General features: G+C 47.2%; 2 protein-coding genes and 1 non-coding gene across 7 annotated transcripts in view; all 3 read left to right on the top strand.

Moving 5' to 3' along the window:
* Dguok (deoxyguanosine kinase) overlaps positions 1 to 12,430 on the top strand; it is a 65,933-nt gene extending 53,503 nt beyond the window's left edge. For 2 of the 3 annotated variants that reach the window (XR_205240.4, XR_015448560.1), the window contains 2 exons: positions 9,270 to 9,364; positions 12,193 to 12,430. The gene's annotated coding sequence lies outside the window, so the exon portion shown is untranslated. Of the gene's footprint in view, positions 1 to 4,738; positions 4,815 to 9,269; positions 9,365 to 12,192 lie in introns of all 3 variants that reach the window. The other variant, XR_015448559.1, reaches the window with a different exon arrangement.
* On the top strand, positions 5,533 to 5,640 carry LOC147829821 (U6 spliceosomal RNA). Its single transcript, XR_015448579.1, has one exon. It is a non-coding gene; the product is annotated as a U6 spliceosomal RNA (small nuclear RNA).
* Positions 12,431 to 13,689: 1,259 nt separating the features above from the next.
* The window catches only part of Tet3 (tet methylcytosine dioxygenase 3), a 127,674-nt gene continuing 125,980 nt past the window's right edge, over positions 13,690 to 15,383 (top strand). Inside the window, exons 1-2 of one of the 3 annotated variants that reach the window (XM_021258298.2) lie at positions 13,690 to 13,828; positions 14,587 to 15,317. In XM_021258298.2, coding sequence (XP_021113957.2) covers positions 15,015 to 15,317 — 303 coding nt within the window. In that variant the 5' untranslated portion in view covers positions 13,690 to 13,828; positions 14,587 to 15,014. Of the gene's footprint in view, positions 13,829 to 13,969; positions 14,304 to 14,586; positions 15,318 to 15,383 lie in introns of those variants that run through there. The other 2 variants (XM_021258299.2, XM_087204333.1) reach the window with 2 other exon arrangements.

Genomic DNA, 15,383 nt, shown 5'->3' with positions numbered 1-15,383 from the left:
AATGGGGTTGGGAGAAGCTGTATTGCCTTGGGCAAGTCACTGAGACTCTGTAGATGTTAGGTTCCTTGGTTGAAAACAAGACAGTCTTCAAAGTCCTTATTGTCTTGTGCTCAAAATATATGCTTTATAAATGAATAAGCATAGAATACATGAAGGACGTAGAATACATGGGCATCAGACAAACTTGGGTACAAATCCTGGCTGGGCTACTGGCCAGCAGTACAAGTTGGACAAGTTCCTTAACCTCTTTGAGCTTCTGTTTTCTTAAAGCTCAAAGTGAAGCTAACTTTGGACCAAATTTTCAAGGCCGCTGTACACAGGCTGGGGATACAGCGCAGTGGTAGTGTGTGCTTATATACTTGAGGCTCTGAATTCAATCTCCAGCACCTCCCCCTACAAATACTGTAAATCCTGTAGACACACTTCTGGGCACAATAAACAGAGCTGGTAGGTGTGGGTAGGTAGAGTGGCAGAAGAGTTAGCCCTTCACAGAGTTTCACTAAGCTGAGCTTTGGAAGGTGGGATGAGGAATGTTTTGGCAGGTGGTGGGAAGGACATACCAGGCAGGTAAGCAACATGGACAAAGGGCATTTACGTGATAAAGTGAAGAGCAAGGACACTGGTCCTGAATGGGGAAAGAGCATGTCCCTAAGGTGATGCACAGCAGATTGGAACAAGTGCTGCCTCTAGCTAAGGGAGCATCATGGGTTACATGGCATCCAAACTGGCATCAAGTGATAGGATTTTTAGAGCAAGAGTTGGGGAGCAGGTGTTAGGTGTCAACACCATCAGCAAAGGCAGGGAGCTAAGAAAAGGGCCCAGGTGTCTGGGGACAGGGAAGCTGTGAGACTGGAGAGAGCTGTTATGGAGAGAAATGTTCAAATGTTTTAAATAGAGCATGGGCAAAGGGCAGCCTGGCTGGGCAAGCCTCTGCAGTTGTTCTCTTACCTGCTGCTTTAAGCAGCACCGAGCAGGCTGTCTTTGAGGCCAAAGCAGAATGCCTGGGACTGGAAGGAGCCTGTGAAGTCTCTTGGGTGACCAGGCAAAGGGGTGGGTGCAGGACTTCTGCTCAGAAGTTGGAGAGAGGGGTGGGCAAGTAGGCAGGCATTCACTGCCACTTCCTTCCTGCCTGGTGGCTGGCTGTGTGCCCTGAACTTGACCTCAGATGACCTGTGTGTTGGAAACCGTTCCATGGCCAGGAGCAGTCAGGGTTAATCTTCAGCTTTTTTTGTCCTTTGAAGCAGGGACTCTATTTCAGCTCAAACTGGCTGCTGCTGCTGCTCTAAGTCTCCCCTTAGCTTGGCAGGACCTTACTTCAGTGCTTGCCAGCAGGGTGTCTACTGTTAGCAACTTGCTCTCTTTGCCTCTTCTGAGTTTAGAATGGATAACTTTAAGGGTGCTAGATCATTGTATTTATAAGGAAATAAAGACCAAGGGAGGAAGGTGCTTTATTCTCCCCAAAGTCACACAGCTAGCTAACAGCAGAACCAGAAAAAACCCGTGTCGGACTCTCAGACCAGTGCTCCCTCACCTGGCTGTGAGCTGCTTAACTCTGTACACCTTAAATGTATTAAGCTGTGGACATTTTGCACCTTGGCTGAATTAACATGAGTGTATCGAAATCTTTGTGGGAAAAGTGAGTTATATTTAGATGTTGTCCTTATTAACAGTACTTGTTTGGATGTTCTGTAGATTGCATTGGCATGAAAAATAATTCCCCAAATGCATGAATTTGTCCAGTGTCACTGATTAGTGGTTGCCTAGATCTAACAGCAGGCTTAGCAAGGTAGAAGGAACTGCAACATTTTCTCCTTGGTCAATGTGTAAGGTATAGACATAGCATATTTATAAAGGAGAATAATTTCTAACCAACGTATCATCTAAATGTATTAGTCTCAAATATGCTGCTGTTACTCAGAAATCATTTTAGAGTTATCTTTAGAGCCAGTTTGTGGATTCCAGTAGAGTCAGGCTGTGTTCACGAATCAAAAACACCATGTTGATGCTTCCGCCTGCCTTGTAAGTCCAAGGTCCTGAGTTCAATCCCCAGTACCAGAAACAAAACAAAACAAACAAAAACCAACAACAAAAAAAACACCATGTTGAGTATCTGTGGGCCAGGCCAGGAATACAACCAGTGGCAAGAAAAACATGCACATGTGCCTTACAAGTGACCTCTTCACCTTAAAAAAATAAAATGTCTTACCTAGAGGTTTGAATACCACCTTAATCATGAGGTTTGGTTCTGAAAGATATTTTTGGTTACTTTGTAAAATTAAGCTCCTCTTGGAAGTATGGAGACTAAATCCACTGATTAAAAATATTCAGAAAAAATGTAGCTTAGACAAAGGCAATCTCAAAAGAGAATTCCCAAGACATTGTAAGCAACGAAAAGACAATCTCGGAAGGAGACAATTTAGATAAGAATATTCATTCAGAAGCAGACCTTATTATTTGTTAGAAATGCAAAGGCCCATGTTCATAGGAACAAGGTTTTAGCTTCCAGGGGCCAGCCACCTCTCAAAGCAGAAATGACCAAAGGATCTGGACCAGTGCAGACCTACTGACTCTTGTCTACTACCATGAGCCCTCTGGCTAGGACTACCCCAGGCATCCACGTTTCACAGCACCTGCCCACAGAAGCTTCAAATCAAATTGCAAGATTAATGCAGCTTATTTGCATGAGTTCCCATGTTGCCAAGGATATTCTATTGATCAGAGATTACTGCTATTGTCTGAGTTTCCAGTATCTAAAAAGGAACACATTTCTGTGTACTTTTTATTTCATATAGTGCTTCCTCATTTATCCTCTCCTTGGAGCCACAACTCTGTCAGGTGACATAAAATATTCCCATTTTACAGATAAACAAACTAAGGTAAAGTGACTCACTTAAAGCACTCAGCTAGAGAGAACTGCCTACAGAACTGGAACCAGATCTTGCAGTTGCTCTCCCAGGGATCTTCTCCTCAGACCACTGGGGCTCAAACACCTAACCCAACTCTGAGTCACTCTTGCAGGCAGTGGTTCCCAGCTTGGTTCCACATTAGAACTTGTCTTCCAAACCTAGAGCAAGACAGGAAGCTGCGAAGGACACCATGGGGCAGGGTCCCAGTCCTCTCAGCTTTGGTGGGGGCCTGAGCATCAGAATTCCTCAAGTTCTCCAGGTGATTCCTATGAGCAAAGTCTCCATCACCCTGTTAGACAGTAACCAGGAATTTGGATTTGTGTAAAGGTATTGATGTTCCATGTGCTCTGTTCAAAAATATTTCTACATCTCAATTGTAGGAATACTAATATTTATTTTTTTTAATATTTTTTCAAAAGGTATGAAGAAAACAACTCATCTGGAAACCCACTAACATTTTGATATATTTTCTTCCAGTCTTTGGGAATATTTCATTTCACATTTTTGATAATGCTGTGGTGATTTTTTTCATTTGACTTCATGCATTAACTATTTTGTAATGTCATAATGTTTTCAAAAATATTTGAATATTAAAACATATGAAATGATCTTTTGTGTGCATGTGTGGTACTGGGGATCCAATCCAGGGGCACTCTACCACTGAGCTACATCCCCAGCCTTGTTTTTTTTGGAACCGGGGATTGAACTCAGGACCTCCTGCTTGCCAGGCAGGCGCTGTGCCACTGAGCTAAATCTTGGCCCTTTTTATATTTTATTTTGCAACAGGGCCCTGTTATGTGGCCCAGGCTCACCTTGAACTTGTTATCTTCCTTATTCAGCCTCCCAAGTGGTGGGATTACATGTGTGCACTGCCACATGTAGCCCCTTTTTATTTATTTGAGACAGTAAGTTTCCCAGGCTGTCCTTAAACTTAGGATCTTCCTGTCTCATCCTCCTGAAATGTTCTCAATATAGTCTGGTCTACAACAAACAACAATTATCACTGGACTATAGATTTTTCTTAGTTTTCTTCTCACTTGTATATTTTTATTTTTCTACAATGAACCAGAATTTAACTTTTATTTTTAAAAAATTTTTTGTACTGCTGGTAATTGAATCTACAGCTTCATCCATGCTAGGCAAGTGCTATACCGCTGAGCTACATTCCTCAGCCCTACTTCTTTTAATTAATAAAATTATTATAATGGCCATATCATGTTCCAATGTACTCATATTCCAAAAATTAATTTTTTTAAATGTTGAACATTTAGGTTTCTACTTTTTTGCTTTATAAATAAGTCTTCCATGAGAATCCTTGTACCTAGATTTTTACGTACCACCTTTCTGGGAATGCAATTACTTAATAAGAGAGTATAAGGGCCAGGGATTTAGCTCAGTGGTTCTGCCACATGGTCCGCAAGGTCCCAGAGTTCAAGCCCTGGTACCAAAAAAAAAAAAGAGGACAAAGTATAAAATATTTTAAGGCTCTTGCTAAACATTGCTAACTTGCTTCCCAGAAGAATATACAAGTTTGGGGGCCAGGGATGTAGCTTAGTGGTGCTGCACCTGCCCTACAAGTGTAAGGCCCTGCATTTGATCCCTGGTACTGGGGGGAAAAAAGAAAAAAAGAATATGGAAGTTTATGGTCCCATCAGTGGTATATCCTGGGAAAGAAAAATGTTAGTTTTTACAAAAATGTATTTCTTTTGTGATCTATCAATTTATTTTCATTAATGAAGTAGGATATTTTATATCTTTATTGGTTGTTGGTATTCCTTTTTTGGTGAATGTTCAACTTCTGGGCCTTTTTTGTTTGTTTTGTTTTATAACAGGGTCTCGCTATGTAGTTTAGACTGGCCTTGAGCTCATGGGAATCCTGCCTCAGCCTCCCAAGTGCTGGGATCACAGGTGTGCACCACAATGCCCGCTCCTAGACCTTTTTTGTTATTTTTTTTTTCTTTTGGGTGTTCATTTTCTTTCTTACATGTTAAGTATGAACAATTTTTTCTGTTAGTTTGGTTTGTAAATATTTTATCTTTTAATTTGTTTCATTGACATAAAGAAGGATTTGATTTTATGCTTAGAAATATTCTTGGATCCAGTAAATAGCTACTTTATTTTCTTCTACAGTCCCTATGAATAAATGCCTGTTACATAGAAGCGATTTGTCTAGTTAAGTAGAATCATATTGTTTTAGACTAAGAAATAGTTCATCTCCTACAGGAACCCCACTTGGAGAACTAAATCACATTTTATGGTAGAAGGGCTCCAACCTATGGATGTTCTACCACTGAGCTACATCCCATCCTTTTTTATTTTTCGTTTTGAAATGAGGTTTCACTAAGTTGCCCATTGAGCCTGTGATATTCCTGCCTCAGCCTCCTGCATAGCTGGCATTACAGGGATGCACCACCATTACAGACAAAGCTACATTACTGTTATAGTTATGCATTCCTGGAACTACCCCACCCACTGCAGGATAATGTAGACAATGTGTTGATAATTTCCACCTTTGTAGGGCAAAACATATTTGAAAGTGAATACAACATAGTGTCTCACAAAACACCGCCACACCCCTAAACTAACATTGCCCACCCCCATTTCCATTCTAAATTTTAAAAACAAGGTGCTTGCTTTGGCAGCACATATACTAAAAATTGGAACGATACAGAGAAGATTAGCATGACCCCTGCGCAAGGATGACACACAAATTCGTGAAGTGTTCCATATTTTTGATTTTAAAAAACGGAGGGTCTTAGAAGGCTAGTCTGGGCCTCCCAGCCCCATGGAGAGACTTGCATTCAACTCACATTTTCCCTGGCCCAATGCCTTGGGGACAGACTCTGCTCCTGAGGCAGGCTGACTCTGGCATGTAATATTGGACATATATGTATACCAAATTATTCATGATTTATCTGACATTCAAATTCAACTAGAAGTCTTATATTTTTATTTACCAAATTTGGCAACTCTAGCCCTTAGGTTTTCTCTCAGTGTTAATGTTGGTGCCCATGTCTCAAGAGTGCCCATAGGGAGTGCCAGTACCTTCTGACATCTCACAGAAAGTAATTTTCCTACTTGCTTCCAAAGAAGACTCTGCTATCAAGAGGCAGCCTCTTCCTTGTGCCCAAGAACATTATTTTTTTCCAGGAACATTTTTGAAAACCCCCACTGCAGCCAGGTATGGTGGCACATGCCTGTAATCTCAGCACTCTGGGGGGCTGAGGTGGGAGGATCAAAAGTTCAAGCCCAGCCTGGGCAATTTAGTGACTTAGGGAAACCTTGTATCAAAATTTAAAAAATAAAGGGCTGGGGATTTAGCTCAGTGGCTCCACACCTGCCTTCAGGGTCCTGAGTTTGATTTCCAGCACTGGAAAAAAAAATAAAAAAAGAGTTGGAGATGTAGTTCAGTGTGCAGGTTCTGTGTTGAATCCTCAGTACCAAACAACCCCAGGGCCCAGGGATTTAGCTCAGTGGTTCTGGCACCTGCCTTCAAAGTTCAAGGTCCTGAGTTCGATCCTGATACCAAAACAAACAAACAAACAAAAAAACAACCCCAAAACCAAAGGAAGACAAAAACCACTGTATTACTTATTCATGGTCATAAACTAAGCTTTTCTACCATGCCTTCTAGGCTTCCTGCACTTTCTTCCTCCTTTTCCTGGGAGCCATGAATCTCATGGACCCGTGGGCTAGGCAAGCCCTGCTGTACCAGTGCTTGGTTCAGGTGCCCTCAGCCCACAGTCTGTATCTATTTAAGTGGCCAATCTGTTATTTCCCCTCTGGCCTCTTTCTGCCCTTGCCTTTTCTGTCATGCAGATTTTTTTTATTATTATTCACTAATACATTATTTTCCAGAGCCTCAGGTTAAAATTCAAGTTTTTAAAATTGTGGTCTGACATGGCTGAGTGACAGGTGGATGTGGGTCATAGCCTACTCATGTCACCATTAAGACAGTCCTATGGAATGATAACTACCTGGATTAGCAGATACAGTACAGTGTTAGGCCAAGTATAGTGGCACATGCCTGAAATCCCAGCTACTCAGGAGGCTAAGGCAGGAGGATTTTGAGTGTAAGCCCAACCTGGGCAATTTAGGAAGACTTTATTTCAGAATTTAAAAGGGGCTAGAAATGTAGATCATTGGTAAAGCAATTGTCTAGCATCCGCCAGGCCCTTCCTTCAGTCCCTAGGACTGGAGTGCAAGTGGTGGAGCATTAGCATTCACAAGGCCCTGGGTTCAACCCCCTAGTACTGTCAAAGAAAAGAATACAATGTATTTCCCCAGGAACAAGTAGAATGAGATCTGACTACAGTGTATCTTCCCAAGAACTGGGCTAGACTGACACTCTGTGAGGTATGAGCCATCTTTGGTGCAGGTCTTTCTAGGAACCCCCTTCCCAGCTCACTCCTGCCCTCTAAACTGCCCCCCAACCAGCTCTCAAAACCTCCCATCCCCTTCTTCCCAGTGCTGGGATGTAACCCAGTCTCAGACATACTAGGCAAGCACTTTTCCACTGAGCTACCTCCCCAGCCCTGCTTGGATCTTTTCTTCTCTATGCCAACTAGCCCTACCCTCAAGGCTTCTGAAGCAACGGTTCATTGCTAGGTGGCCTAAGGAGGTCTTGTTGAAGGTTAGCTTCTGATCAGTAGCCTTGGAGCCTGCTGAGATACTGCACTTGTACAAGCTCTGTATGGTGCTGGGACTCCAAGTCCCTGGTCTGTACTTTTGAGCAGCAGGGATCTGAAACTGTAATTCTTGATTGGATATACTATGATGCAGGAGCCATCTCAAGTTGCTTTGAAGGTTCTGTGTGGTTCTTCCATGCCTAGAAGCTCAGAATCAAAGGACAATTGTCCATGTCTGTGAAAAAGGAGACCACAGAGTGAGGGGCGGAAGTGAGGAAAGCAGACAGCCCGAGAGAGTGCATATGTGCAAGACAGGTTTGAGGAAGGCTGGCAGGAACCAGTGTTGGCCAACTATGAAGGGAGAGAGGTGACTGGTGAACTGCAGTCTCCCATTGGAGAGGGACTGGCCCTCTTCAGTGCCAGGTTTCATGCTGGGTACCTGGACACCATTATATCCATTTCTGTGTATAATACATAATGACCTTGATTATTATATATATTTTAACTCTGGTTGTCATGGTTACATAAAGTTAAAATATTGTAAAACCATTTGTGAAGTTGGAAGAGGAATCAAGGGATTAGATGGGAGCAGACGTTTGGGATAGTTTGGGCACCTACTGTCATACTAAGATTTGAGATAGGACTTTGCCTTAGAGTGGCTCATTTGATCACTCTGCAAAGGAGCTGTCATTAGTCCCATCTTTACAAATAGGAAGGAGGGGCCGGGGATTTAGCTCAGTAGTTCCGCCACCTGCCTTGCAAGTGCAAGGACCAGAGTTCGATCCCCAGTACCAAAAAACCAAAACAAAATTTAAAAAAACAAATAGGAAGGAGACGAGGAGGAGGAACTTAACTTCACCCACAGTCACAAACTAATACACATAGGAGGTGAAATTGGAACTCAGTCATCTAGAGGAAGCATCTCAGCATGCAGAAAGGGGAGAGATGTCATGGGGGCAATGTCTGAGTGGGAAGAATAGGATCTCTGGAAGGGGCTCTGAGGACTGGTGTCCTTGAAATGTGAAGTTCCTGCAAATGGGGCTCAAAAGGATATGGATGGGGGGAGCCTTAACTGTAAAAGGGGTTGATATGTTCAAGTATCAGATGGGCAAGCAGGCTCCAGTGTAGCAGATGGGACAGGAGTAACGTGTAAACCATACAGCAGCCAGTATTGACCAAGAAGATGTGGTTCCTGTCTACACTCTAGTGGATGGAATGAGCCAGACACTCCTATAATGTTATTGGTAGGCCCCTCAGCCAGTCTCAAGAGATCATCCAAGGCTTCCTGAAATAGCACTTGAGTTTAACCAGGAAAGGATGAGTAGGAATTAATGGCAGGAAGGCAGGAAACACCTCTGCCAATGCTATGCTGTTTTAGCAGTCAAGTCCCTTCCCTACTGCACATGTACCCTGAGACTATTCCTTTGTTAGGTTTCTTTCTCTGTTTACAAATTATTACTCCTGAGCTTGTTGGTGGCCATTCACTGCTTCTGTTTTGCTTCCCACAGCTCAGATTTCTTTTGCCATAGTCTAAACCTCAAAGCCTGCTCTAGTGCAAGGAATGACAGTCCATTAGAGTGGGAATCTCTATTATGTGTCCCCAGGATGGAGAAGGGCCCTGGAAATGGGCATAACTGTACTTACATATACCTCAAATGTCGCAGCAACCACACACACATTCCCTGTGTTTCAGTTATTAATGCTGTTAACCAAATACTTTTGCTTCTCCTTCCAGGCACATGGCAAGATTGAACTTATTGCAATCCCCTGCCCGCTGTGACTTGCTTTGGCCAGTGAGATAAGAGCAGAAGTTATGAATGTCACTACCAGGTAAAAACTGAGGAAGTGTTCAATTTGCCTGACACATGTCCACTTGCAGCAGTCTGGGTCTCTAAGTGACTGTAGGAAAGAGCTCCTCTTGATCCACAGTGAACATAATTGTGATTGTGAAATACATTTTTGTTACCATAAATCGTTGGGATTTGGGGGTTGTTTGCTATTATAGCACAACATAACTGATCCTGACACATTTTGTCAAGCAAAGATTGGCAGCACCAAGGCCTTTTCCCCTGTTGAGTATTTAGCAACCTGGGTGATTTACCTTCTTTCCCAGCATGATGGATACCCTCACTCTCTCCTTGCAAGTAATATAGCCTATTTGATTCAGCCTAAGTTCAAAATATAGTCATGAAACTAGTTATAAGACACAGGCATTTGCTGAGCTATTTAAAGACATAGTCTAGATATTTTACACATGTGCCATGTGCCCACACATGTCCAAAAGCAAGCCACTAATGAATCTCCCTTTCTCCAAAACAAGATGTCAGGTTCTGCCCTGTAATCAGCCCTAGTGAAATTGGTAGGCCAAGTTCATGGCCCTGGATTGTAGGCCTGATTCTTCCATTTAGAAGTGAATGGCCCAAATTACATCTTTGAGCCTTATTTCCTTTATCTATAAAATGGTGATGATAATAAGAACCATGTCATAGAAAAGTAGCATTTGCATATTACCTGTATGAGCCACTCTGCAGAGAGAACAATAACGTGTGTAGAGGTGCTTTGATATGGGAAATCTCCACACAAATATTAGCTGATTATATTTTTAACAAATACATAACCAAAGAAGTAATACATCTAAAATCAAATAAAACTCCCACTGTTTTCAAATCTTAAAACCAAGCCTAGGTTTATATTTATATTTATGAAAAAATAAAAAAGTCAGGGCCGGAGATTTAGCTCAATGGTTCTGCTGCCTGTCTCAAAAGCACAAGGTCCTGAGTTCAATCCCTGGTACAAAAATAAAATAAATAAAAAATAAAAAAGTATACTACATCACAAGTTGCCTTCATATAGGACACATTACATAGAGCTGAAGATGAGGAACAAGGAACAAGTACCTTAGCGGTTAAGTCATATTCAATCATTTTCAGGTTCAGCAAACACCCAGCAAGCAGCATTGGTTCCACTCCATCACTTTCTGAAAAAACACACATGCAATGGTGCCCCCTACCCTCTTTCTCAGCCCAGTGTTGAATCAATTTCAGTTTATCAATGGAGCAGGAAGCCCTTTATTGCTCAACTCCACCTCTACCCTTATCCCCATCCAGGGAAATGCCTCCCTGCTAGCCCTGTGGTCCTTGTAGTCCTTTGGGCTTCCTTCCCTGGACAGGACAGTTCCCTATCCAGCCCCTAGGGCAGCAGCGAACTTGCCAAAAAGAGGCTTTGCTCCAGCTGTTGGGGGTTGGGCCTGCCGGACACGGAAGGCACAGATATCCCACCCCTTACTCTAAGTGCTTCAGGCATATATGCAAACAATTACAACCTGTTAATTGTTTGTTAACTGTTCTGTTGAGGGAGTGGCTAATTTAGGTGCTGGGTAGATAAAGCTGTGGACTCTGAGGAGCTGGAGGCTTCATTGCAGAACTGGTGTTTAGGCTGAGACCTGTAGGGCTTGTAGAAATTTGGCAGGTGGAAGGGGTAGTGGTGAGCTGGGGTGGGAAGGGGTTTCTATGGGCAGAAAAAATAAGCAACAGGAGTGCCTGACTGGGAAGGCCTGACAGACATCTCTCAAGCCTGCCTGTTTCCTCTCACCTGGCAGCTCTGGCTCTGCCTTCTCTGAGGGCTGCTTATCAGCTGCTGTCCCTCATGAGAGGAGGCTCAGTCATGTCATCATTGTTCTCTTATTCGCCATATCTATTCTACATGAGCTCCTCCAAACCTGAGGCCTTATTCCCTGCTCACAAACAGGTTCCACATCAGTGTCTCCAGTGAAGGCCTTACCTTCACACAATGTCCCCTGACATCTTTCCTCCTGTCCCAGTAAATGACGCTAACATCTACCTAGTTACCTAAGGTGCAGGGTTTTATGACCCCCTCATATGTGAAGAGTAAACTGGCACAGTAAACTGCTGGTGCCTTTTACTAAGAATACAGAAGGGCTGGGGATTTAGCTCAGTGGCACCACACCTGCCTTGCAAGCGCAAGGTCCTGAGTTCAATCCCCAGTACCCCCCCCCCCCCAAAAGGAGAAAAGATACTGGGCTCAAATTCTGAGTCCACAACTTGGTTTGGTGAGTTAACTTGAGCAAGTTACTCCTATCTTTTAAAAAAATCAGTTTGATGGTAGCACCTACAAGACTGTTCAATAATTGTCATAATCATTCATTTATTCAGTCCAATGTTAAGGACTTCACCTGGATTCTTTGAGGTGTTGAGTATCTAGTTCAAGGTAAGTGGCAGAGCCAGGTCTGGAACCCAGGTCTTGTTCCTTAGATGTCTTCATCTCATCATCACACTGCCTTTCCAGAGATTGTATAGCGAAGAGAATCATGCTTATAGTATAATGTTAAGTGAAAAGAGGCTAGCAAATTGCAGTAATCATTGTGAGTACAATCATGTTAGGGGAGGGGGTAAAAAAGGAAACTAATTCACACATTAAAAAAGCTAGCAGGAAATGTAGCAAATCGTTATATACAATTGTATTTTGGATTTTTTTTCTAATTACCTATACTTTCCACATTTTAAAAATACAAATTTTATTAAAATAGTTACAAAGATATTTATTAATTTGAAAATAATTATGAGTCAACAACTTCTACTGTTTGAAAATTATACTCTAGTGTTATTTCTATTCAGTCATAATCTTACTTCTCTGAACAGAAACTCTTCAGTCCTCCCAAAGGCCAAGGCAGGAAGCAGGTACTGCAGCCATGTTCACCACCCACCTGACAGCTGACAACCTGGCCACTGGAGCAGTCTGTCAAAATCAGGCCTGCGACAGGGAAGTTCCAGACAGAATGCCGGCTACCTCCACCGCCTAGGGCTTTCTGGACAGCGCTACTTGAGATCAGTTACTCCCCCCTCCCCCCTTTCTAAATAGCCGAATGCTCTTTTTCCAGTTCTGGCTGAATTGTCAGCTTCAGCCGGCGGGGACGCCTGCCAGGTACCTGGCTCAGTGAGCACCGCCCAAACTGGTCAGGTTAGTCCGCCCTGTGGCTGTTTCTGCCAGGACTTGCCCGTGAGTGTGTTAGAGACCCACCCTTCTCCACAGCAACCCAGGTAGGTGGAAAGGCAGCTCTGGGCACTAGTCTGGCAGTCAGGCCAGATGGGTGGAGTTGAATTAATCTAACCTGGAATTTCAACTTGGCCGGCACAACAGGTGAGGGAGAAAAGCAGCAGAGAGAATGGGTAGTTTGGCCACTTAAAATATTCTTGTGCCTTGTCCCTTACCCCCTGCCTGGAACATAGCCCAGGGTGACCTTTCGGGCCATGGACACTACGAGTCTGTCTGAGCCCCTCCTGAACGTTGTCCTCCTCTGTTACCCTCTGCGACGCGCCCGTCCCCCCTCCTCTGGGAGGCAGGGCGGGGGTATCGGATTAGTCTTTGTTTTCGAAGCGAAAGAGCCGAGCGCCGCACGGGGGAGGCTTACGATGGCAGGGCCTTGGGGTCCGCCTGGGCAAGGCACTCGGCTGTGACTCCTGCGAGGGTGCCCCGCAGTCGGCCCGAGGCCTCTGCCTCCAGGCACCCCATTCTTGCCGGCCCGGCTGACTCGGTACGCAGACGCGCGATGTTCCTCATTGTCCTGCCCTGAAATGAGTGAGCGGCAGACGGGGGAAAAGGGTCAGCCGGGCCCCGAGCTCAGGGTTCCTAGGGGCGCCGGGGCTGTCCCGGACCGCTTGGGCCCGCAGAGTGGCAGGAAGTGGGGATACCAAGGCCAGCTCGGCTCAGGGCCTAGGTTGAAAGGTCCAAGAGCCCCACCCGCCTCGCTGGACCGGCTGCATTACCGCCAGAGGACAGGGCCGGCCAGCCCGCGGGGGGCGGCGGAGTCCAGGAGGGCCGGCCGGGGTAGCGAGGTCCTGCAGGTGCAAAGACGCGGCGCCCGCCAGCCCTGCCCCCGCTGGCTGGCCGGCTGCCCGCTCGTATCCCTCCCCTCCGCGGGGCTCCCCCCTCGCGCGGCCCCGGGCCCGGCGGCGGGGCTCGGCGGGGCCGCACGTGCGCGCCCTCCCGGGCGGGGGAGTCCCCCGGCGAGCACGTGCCGCGGCGCGCGGGGGGCGGGGAGTCCCGCGGACGCCTTCATTGCTGCTGCCGCCGCGGCCGCCGCTGCCTCTTCCTTCCTCCTGTGCCGTCTCCTTCTCGGCCCGGGCTGGGGGCTCTGCGCGTCGAGCTCTGCTCGGCCAAGCGCTCCAGGAGGCGGGCGCCTCAGGCGGCGGCGGCGGCGGCCGCGACGGTGGTGGCGGTGGCGCGGGCCGAGAAACTTTGCCCCTTTGTGCGCTCCGCCCCGGAGGCGGCGGGCAGGTCGGTGCAGTCGGTGCCTTTCCGGCTCCGGGGTGGGGGAGGGGAGGCGTGGGGGGGGGCCCGGCCCGGGGGAGGGGACAGCCCGGCGCCCGCCGAAGGACCGCTTCTTTGTGGCTGGGGGGCCTCGCGGGTGGTGCTATGGGTCACAATGTGGCGGGGGCGGTGGGGTGGGGGCTGCGGAGCCGCCGGAGCTGAGCGGCCGAGGCCCCAGAACAAAGGAGCCCAAGCGGCGGCGCGCGCAGAGCCCGGCCCGCGCCCCGAGCGCGCCCCATCCCCGAGCGCGCCCCCCTCCCCGCGCCCCCTCGGCGACGCGGGCCGCCCTCTGCCGCCCGGCTGGGCGCAGGTTCCCCGCAGGCGCGCCCCGCGTCCAGGCCGCTTCCGTGCCGGGGGCGCCGGGCAGCCCGGGCGGAGCGAGGCTCTCTGCAAACTTTATTCTGAAAGCTCTGCGCCCTGGCTCGGGGCCCTGAGGCCTCCGGTGAGGTGGTGTGGGGAAATTTTGGAGAAACTCACAAGCCCGTGGGGGGCTGGCAGCGGGCAACTTTCTCAGAAGTCCCACCTTCTCCCCTCCCTTGAATTCGTCGTCCAGGCCTCCTCAGCACAAAGTGCTCTAGTCCACCTCCCCGCTGAGTCCTGCCCAAGGTTCATTTGAGCTAGTCCCTCTCCTCCCCCATTTTCTCTTTTCCCAGAAGCAGGAAGAGATAACACATGAAAGTTGTCCCTGAGCCTGGAGTGATGTGCTTCCCCTTTCTATTTTTCAGGCAGCGCTGCCTTCCCCACCATCCTGACCCCCGGAGGAGAACTTTCTGGGGGAGACTCCACCCTGCTCTGCCCCACTGCACACCCACCTGCTCACCTCATGCCCGGGTCCCGGGTGGGTGAGGGTGAAGAAGCCACCCAGCCAAGATGATCCCTTCCTTGAGGGCTGCTGCTGCTGCTGTCCTCCCCCAGATCCTGGGCCCCAGCAGGTGGGAAAGTGGCCCTGGAAGCCCTGTCAGACTGCTGCAGAGGAGGTGAAGAGGCATCCATTCTGGAGACGGGAGCTCCTTGCCTTCCACTCTTGTAGATTCTTGACTGTTTTAGGAGAGAAGGACCTGTTGGTAGCCTTTGCAGGCAACAGGAAACTGCTGGCAACTGGATTGTGGTTCTGCACAGGACCTATGCTCTCCCCTCTGGCAGTGTCAGCATCATGAGCCAGTTTCAGGTGCCCCTGGCCGTCCAACCGGACCTGCCAGGTCTTTATGACTTCCCTCAGGGCCAGGTGGTGGTAGGGGGCTTCCAGGCACCTGGGCTTCCTGTAACTGGGAGTGAGGCCCAGCTGAGAGGGAATGGAGATGGGCGGAAGAAACGCAAACGGTGTGGTACTTGTGAGCCCTGCCAGAGGCTAGAAAACTGTGGGGCTTGCACCAGCTGTACCAACCGCCGCACACACCAGATCTGCAAACTACGCAAGTGTGAGGTGCTGAAGAAAAAAGTGGGGCTTCTCAAGGAGGTAAGCTGGCTCTTGTTAGGCTCTCCATTCCTTCCTTGAGGGCCCTTTGATTATGAGGGTTCTGTT

The sequence above is a fragment of the Heterocephalus glaber genome, unplaced genomic scaffold (genome assembly GCF_053883595.1).
Source record: "Heterocephalus glaber isolate CG9 unplaced genomic scaffold, H.glaber_assembly_v1.0 deba00000470, whole genome shotgun sequence".
Classification (NCBI taxonomy): domain Eukaryota; kingdom Metazoa; phylum Chordata; class Mammalia; order Rodentia; family Bathyergidae; genus Heterocephalus; species Heterocephalus glaber.
This window is presented reverse-complemented; position numbering and strand designations above follow the sequence as displayed.